Genomic DNA, 7,964 nt, shown 5'->3' with positions numbered 1-7,964 from the left:
TTTGCATCTGTGCCGGGGTCTGTTATGTATTTAGAGAGGTGCCGGGTGCCGGGAACGTGTGGCAGCTGCGCAGCCGAACACTCTGACATTGATGCCCGGACAATGTTGGCTCCTCACAACAGCCGGATATCAGCCCGCATCATTGCCGCTGGTGCGGCAGCAGTGCGCGGGGTTGAGGTTGCGTTGGCCGAACTCGTCCCGTCCCGTGATACAGTCGTTGTATATACGTAAAGGCGGCAATGGCGAAATCAACTGTTCCCAGGCGCGGGCCTCTCACGTCCAAATGTTTGTGTGACGCTCCTGCGCAGAATCTAAAGAGAACAGAGGAGGACCTCCCTTCCACTCACTGATCCTGGCCACCGAAACGTCGCTTTGGAAACGGCACTTCGCAGCTAAAGTGAGTGTAATCTTGCGACATATCATCGGTTCTCTTACGTTTCTGCCTGCAACGCACTCACGTGTATTTCTGATTAACAGTAAGATACGAGTAGATTACTCCAGTCATCAGTTGTCGTCGTGGTCGTCGTTGTTGTTGTTGTTGTCCTGATGTCTTATCCCTTTCTGTATTCTTTATTGACGAGGTTTACAGGAAACGTTAGTACCTTTGTTGGCGTCGGAGACTCCGCTTCTAATGACAAAAAATACTAAAAGTGCAAAATACACTTATTTGTACGTGATGCTGGTGGTGATATATTCATTTGTATTGTCGGACCAGTGGATAAAACCAGTGATAAGTTGCTATCGTTCACGTTACAGTCACCGTCGTGGTTATTGTTGTTATTCTGAGGCCGGGAAAACAGGCCACGAAGAAGCAGGTAACCTTACAAATGCGTGAAAAAACAATATCATGAAGAATTTGTGTATATGTATAGCGAAGACGTGCAGAGCACTGCACGTCTGAATCAACTTGTCTATAATAGTCACATGTTAATGACATTGTACATTTCAAGTTTGCTTCATAGAGCCAGCAAGCAGCTTCCATCAGGCAAAAAAAAAAAAAGAAAAAGAAAACCCTCTACACAGAGACGCATGTCTAAAAAGGCGGCATGGTGGCTTATCTATACAGTTATAAAATTTATTCCGTGTATTAAACGGCGCTTTTGACGTGACAGCTGTTGCATGAGGCAAAATGAATGAATAATGGAACACGTTTCCCTCTGCCGAGCCGAGCCTTCTGTTGATGCCCCAAAAGTGTATAGTGCTTCGTCAATTGGTGTTGAAGCGAAACTTGAAGAAAGAGTAGGCCCGCGTGAAAGGGCCAAACAGTATGACAAAATCTCTCGCACCGTCTGATTCGATATAAAATATGTTCGGGAACTTTCGTTCGTCGCCAATGGAACCAATCAAGTCTCAATACCTTAGTCTGACAGGCAAAAGGAAAGTATGTTCCGGTATACATTAACAATATAAGCCAGGTTTATAACGCATTTCTTGAAAAATGTAAAGACAGCCACTTTTCCAAAGAGCAAGTCAATTCCTTATCCGTTAATTCACGCCTCGTAGTCCATGAAGAGACTGGCAATAAAAATGTGAGAGTGGCAGGTCACCGACCAAAGTAAAAAGAAAAGTGAGAGCGAGAGAGTGAAAGACAGCGAGAGAGAAGACGCACAGAGAAAATACTTTTCTTGCAATCCCCCCAAGGTCACAGTGATCCCGAAAGTTTTTTATTATTTATTTATTTTTTACTTGACCAGACGCCATTCTGTCCAACAAAGTGGCAATGAAACTGAGGTGGATGGATGGATGAAAGAACTTTATTGAGGTCCAATAGGTCGTGCTAGTTTCCTAGCCCGAAGCGGGCCGCTCCCACGTTGGGACCGAAAGACCTAGTCTTTCGGCCGCTTCGCGGGCCCGTTGGACTGCCCATAATTGTCCCTCTAATGTCGGACTGCGCAGAGCTGCGTCCCACCGCTCTTCAGTGTTTTCCTTGTCGCTGCGTAACGCGGAGCAACGCCAGAGCATATGAGTGAGATCTATTGTTTCGTGGCATGTTTGGCATGTTGTAGGAGTAGAGAACTCCGGATAAATCTTGGTAATTAAGAGCGGGTTCGGATAGGTTCTTGTTTGTAAGAGCCTTAGTGTAATGGCCTGTGCTCGATTTAGTTTACTGTGTGGAGGGGGGAAGACCCTGCGTCCTAGGTAAAAGTGCTTTGTTAGCTCGTTGTAAGAGAGGAGGTGATCCCTGCATTCTGAAACCTCAGCATCTTCTTGCCTTGTGGCTGCACGGTTGGCAAGTCCTCGTGCAGCATTGTGGGCAGATTCGTTGAGGTTCGCGGGAGCACCGTTGATTTCTCCCATGTGAGCAGGAAACCAGATGATCGTGTGTGGTTTGATTACCTTTCCCTTGAGAATTGCCAGAGCCTGTCTGGAAATAACTCCTTTGGCAAATGCTCGGGACGGCTGCCCTAGAATCGCTGTGGATCCTCGATCTATTTGGGTCTAAAAGCGCCAGTGCGATGGCTACTTGCTCAGCAATTTCTGATTCTGTGGTGTAGGTGGAAGCCGAGTTGACGAGTTCACCTTCGCCGTTCACAAGTACTACTGTGAAGGCTCGTTTATTGGACATGAAAGCCGCGTCGACAAACGAGCATTCTTCAGCCTGATTTTTAGCTTTTTCTAGCAGGGCTTTGGCTCTGGCTTGCCTTCTGCTCACATTATGAATGGGGTGAACATTCCTTGGAACAGGCAGAACTGTTATATTCTCCCTCAAATCGTTGGGAATTTCTTTATGGTTGTTATCTATTGCTGTTATTGGTATACCAATCCGTGTGAGGATGTGCCGTCCTGATCGCGTGGTGGAGAGTCTAATGAACTGGGCTCTTTCTTGTGCCTCTGCTATTTCTTCCACTGTATTGTGCATCCCGAGCTGCATGAGCCTGTCAGTCTCGGTGTAGACAGGTAGCCCAAGAGCTACCTTGATTACCTTCCTTAACAATACATTTAGTTTGTCTCTTTCGGATCTCTGCCACTCGTGCATGGCTGCTACGTAGGTGTTGTTCTGAAATTTTATGAAGGCTTCCCGAGTAGATCCTCTAGAAACCAAGCCGTTGCATTGAATGAACATTCCGCATGCATTTGATCGCGTCAGAATGTAGCGGGAAAACGCTAGGTCTACTGAGCCTACGATGAACTGTCTTAAGATATTCGTTTTACGCGTGGTCTTTGTAATAATATGCTGATGCCTCAAAATGCAGGGAGGCATACAGATGGACTTAGTGCGCGAGTTGCTTTCTGCGTAAGCGAGTCGCGTGTTTCCAGCTTGACGGGAACGCTAATGAAGGCGTCACTTATATTTTGGCGAGCGATGTGTTTTGCGGTTTGACATTGACGAGGGAACTCATTTGTACCTCAAAGGTAACATGGTCCTTCCCATTTTGCTCCCATTGGTAATGGTATAGCGCTGAATTTTTGCCGCACCTCAGCGAATATTTAGCACATTTGAGCAGAGGAGTGCAGCAGCGTCTCCTACATGAAGACGCCAGTATCCTCCTAAACACGCTTAATATTAAAGCAAACGTACTTTGAACCTATACAGACTCTAGAAGAGCCCGAGCGGCAGCTTATTGGCCAACCATAGTGTTGCGCTGCCCCTGCGCAGCTCGATAATCAGATCCTTGCGTCGCCACGAAAAACCCTGTGGCCTAACTGATTTTCTACAGCAGAAGGCGATGCGCTCTGTATTTTTCATTACTGTTAAAGGGACAATAAAGAGAAACAATGAATCGGTTTAGAGCGATAAATTGTGCTCTGAGAACTCTAATGTTGTTAATTTCGCCGTCATAGGTTTATTACTAGAGTAGAAAATGAAGATTAAAGTTTCATTTTTAAATTTCGCGCCGAAACCTTCGCGCGTGACGTCACGGATTTTAAAGGGTATTTATCGTATTTTGGCACCACTGTCTCAACAAAATTACCCCAAGCTTGGTATGTTAAGTCTATGGCCCCCTCAGAGGACAATGTACTTCATTTTTACCGATTAGGAACTACGTAGTCCCTAGTAGGCTCCGTTAAAACATGTGACGTCACGGAGAATGGTGCGGAAACTTCAAGGTGGCGTCGCCACCCACATTTTGTTTTTGCCTGTTTTCTCGCTTAGTAAGCGTCTTCTCGCAGCAAGCGTGATGCTTTTGTTATCGTTTGTATCGTTTTGCTCTTTAGTGTCCCTTTAAATTGGTGAACAAGGTTCAGTAGAGAAAATGCGTGTTTTCGTTATACGCAGGTCTTGAGGACAGCGCGGGATGCGTCGAGCCTTCGCTCTGACCACCGCTCTCGGGGCCCTGTGTTTCGTGTTCCTGTCGCGCTACACCACCGTGCTTCCCTGGCTCAGCTGGTGGAAATCGGTGCGCTCGGAGGAGGACGAGGACCTGGAGGCCAGCGGCTACCTGATCCGCACGCCCGAGTGCCACATCCCCGCCTGGGATCCGTTCGACCCCAGCGTGGCCCACCTGTACCGCAAGGTGGCCGACTTCGTGTGCCCCGGTAGACCCTCCTTCCTGCGCGTACGTCCCAACGCGGTGCTGATCGCGGACGACGCGCTCCTCTGGCGTTACTACAAGCTCAAGCACTCGCAGATCAAGTGCACTTACAGGGAGGTCTACAGGACACCCAACGCCCCGGCGCACGTGGTCGACGATCGCTACAACCTAAGCGCGCCGAAGCAGCTGACCTTCGGTCAACCGCTGAAAGTGCACCACGCCATCGTCAACTGCTTCCACAACCGCCAGGAAGTGCTAGTGCAACACGTGCCCCTCGTGCCGCTGTCGCAGGAGCTGGAGCGAAAGCTCACGAAACTCCAAAAGTCCTCCGAAAATTCGGGGGCGGTGAAGTTGAACGTACTCATGGTGGGAGTGGACTCTATATCAAACCTCAATTTCGAAAGGCACATGCCGAGGACCAAGGCGTTTCTCAAGGACGTTCTGGGCGCGGTACAACTACACGGTTACACCAAGATCGGCGACAACACGTTCCCCAACATAGTGGCACTATTGACGGGGCACTTCCTGGAGTACTATTGGAACGAAAGCCTCTCCAGGTTCACGTTCGACGGGCTGGACTTCGTGTGGAAAGATTTTGCCAAGAGGGGGTACCGCTCGTTATTCGCTGAGGACGCGCCTAACATAGCCACTTTCAACTACCTCAAACACGGCTTCTCCAAACCGCCCGCAGACTACTACTTGAGACCACTGTGCCTCGCCACGGAAAACTCAGCCGTTCGCTCCAAAGCGGGCCGTCACTGCTGGGGCTCCAAGATGGAGATGGAGGTGGTGTTCGACTACCTCGCCGACTTCGTGGAGGCGTGCGAGTCGCGTCCTCACTTTGGCTTCGCTTTCGTGGCTCGCCTGACGCACGACACCCTCAATAACGCCGGTTACGCCGACGCGCCTTCAGTGCGCCTCCTCGAGCGTCTCTACGGCAGCGGCGCGCTCAAGAACACGCTGCTGGTGTTCTTCAGCGACCACGGTCTGCGCTTCGGACCCATACGCTCGACGTTCGTGGGGAAGCTCGAAGAGCGCATGCCCATCATGTTCCTCGCCTTCCCAGAAACCTTCGCGCAGCAGTACCCGGCCGCGGTAGCGCGGCTGCGAACGAACACTCGGCGACTCACGACGCCCTTCGACGTGCACGCCACGCTGCAGCACTTGGCTTCGTTCCCGCCGGAACATCCCCACCGGACGATGCACGGCGTCAGCCTTTTCCACGAGGTGCCGTTCAACCGAAGCTGCGACGAAGCGTTCATCTTTCCGCACTGGTGCACCTGTCAGAACAGGACGGTGGTGCCGGTCAATGATCCCGGTGTAATCAACGCCTCGCACGCCTTGGTGAGTGCCGTCAACTCCCAGCTGGAGAGCAGGGCCGAACTGTGCAGCCCACTCGCGCTCGACAAGGTCGTGGACGCGACGGTGTCGCAGCCGAACGACAAGGTGCTCCGCTTCGTGCGCCACTACCACGACGTGATCGGTCGCGGAGTGCAGCTAGGAAAGCGGGTGACCGCGCCGCTGGATTACATGGTGACCGTGATGGTGAAACCCAGCAACGCGCTGCTGGAGGCCACCATTCGCTACTACGAACCGACAGAACAGTACGTCGTGCTCGGTGACGTGAGCAGGTTGAATATGTACGGCAGTCAAGGGGAGTGCATATCGGACGCGGTTATGCGCAAGTTCTGCTACTGTAGGACGCAAGTGAACACTGCTAGGGGACCGGGATGAAAATACATCCTGCAGAGAAACACCGGTCCTAAACACCGATAACGAGGCCCTATGGACGGCACCTCGCGTTGTGCAGCCCGCACGTTTCGGCAGACGTCTGACGCATGTATACAGATTATCTCGTGCAGCGAGTGTATAGGAACAATCTCCCCATGCTATGAACGAGGTAACCCGCACCGAAGGGAGCGTGTGCAATCGCTCACTGGTACAAGACGTCCGCGCGTTACGCTCGCCAGCTTAGCGCTGTTTCTGAAGGCAAAGGCGGAACTATTACTTGTTGAAGGAAGTGCTGTAGTATGCTTCGAAGGTGCGTTGAAATGATCTTTTATTTATTTATTACCGTAGCCATGTCAAAGAGGCTAGGATACCACGCAGAGATAATTTATGAACAATGCTTAACTTGAAAACACCACGACAAGAACTAAAATGCAGTGAACCAAATTGATCAGTTCATCCGCACTTAGGCCGAGATGCCCTGAGGTGCCACGTACAAGCTTTAATGATTGCTATCTGCGCACCCTTGCTGTGTTAATATTAAAAGAATGGCGGTCAAAAGCCAGTGGCGCTTACAGATCAAAAGACTTTCTACTTCTTGTATTTGTCACATAAATGTCATAATGACTGCTATAATAAGTGTGGATACAAGCATGTACGTACATGTGTAAGATATACTCCTGGACATTGTCTGTGATACGCGTAAAAGAACACGCGGCAATGAGTGGCGGTAGGTCCAGTCAGTAGCTATGAATAGAATAATTTGTTACCTGAATATAACGAATTGAATAATGGTAAAAAGATTTGAATGAAGGCCACCGGCACGGTGTTGCTGTTTCTAGTCACAGATGAAAGAGGTTTCTGAACGACGAGAATGAAATAAAGAACCTGTCGTCCGTCAGTGACAGAAAGAGTGGTTTGTCTTCCAATAAAAATACGATGACAACAAGAATGTAGTTGACAGTTGATTTGCTGATCAAGACCGTTCTTTTGTGGGACTTCACAGGGACACACACACACACACACACACACACACATATATATATATATATATATATATATATATATATATGAGAACTAACAGACAATAATGCCAAGGAAAGTATAGGGGATGTTTTTAGTAATAAATGTAAGGTAATTGTGAAGAAAGAAAAGTGGACGAAAAGATAGCTTGCCGCGATATATATATATATATATATATATATATATGCCTGAATATTCCTATGTGTTCGCCGCCGCTGCTCCTCGCTCGACCCGTATCTCGGCAGACATAGTAGGATTTAACGCCAAATTCATGTACCAACAAACAGGCTCATATAACCACGGTATGCTGACTGACACAGTAAGTGCACAGTAAGTGCACCAGTGTTCTGCATAGCAGAAAACATTCTAACGTCAAACCTTGACGTATATGCTAATGCCGGCTTGCGCGTATGTCCAGGGCACGCGTATACCTCTTAAGGGAATAACACGTTATATTACGAGAACTTTACTTAGATTTGATTTTATTTCAGTCAACCATTCGGTATGTGTCACTGAGTATGCGCCCCGTTTTGGAACAATTCTGCAGCACGAATACGTACCGCATTGAAACAATTATGACTTACGTCAAAATCGTTAAGTGCAGCTAGATATGAGTAGTACACAATTCTCTGTGCAAGCACACCTCGTCACCATTACTTCCTCAACGAACGTCGCCCATCGCCTTTATCTTTGTGACATCACTGACATAGAGGTCTCACACTGCGCATTCTAGTAATG

General features: G+C 48.9%; 1 protein-coding gene across 1 annotated transcript; it reads left to right on the top strand.

Moving 5' to 3' along the window:
• Positions 1–4,217: 4,217 nt before the first annotated feature.
• Positions 4,218–7,070, top strand: LOC119382698 (uncharacterized). Its single transcript, XM_037650523.2, has one exon. The coding sequence runs from the start codon at positions 4,239–4,241 to the stop codon at positions 6,207–6,209; it is 1,971 nt and encodes a 656-aa protein (XP_037506451.1). The 5' UTR covers positions 4,218–4,238; the 3' UTR covers positions 6,210–7,070.
• Positions 7,071–7,964: the final 894 nt, after the last annotated feature.

Source organism: Rhipicephalus sanguineus, chromosome 2 (genome assembly GCF_013339695.2).
Source record: "Rhipicephalus sanguineus isolate Rsan-2018 chromosome 2, BIME_Rsan_1.4, whole genome shotgun sequence".
Taxonomy (NCBI): Eukaryota; Metazoa; Arthropoda; class Arachnida; order Ixodida; family Ixodidae; genus Rhipicephalus; species Rhipicephalus sanguineus.
This window is presented reverse-complemented; position numbering and strand designations above follow the sequence as displayed.

Coding starts and splice junctions, on each gene's coding strand:
- LOC119382698 (XM_037650523.2), top strand. CDS start 4,239: ATGCGTCGAGCCTTCGCTCTGACCACCGCTCTCGGGGCCCTGTGTTTC.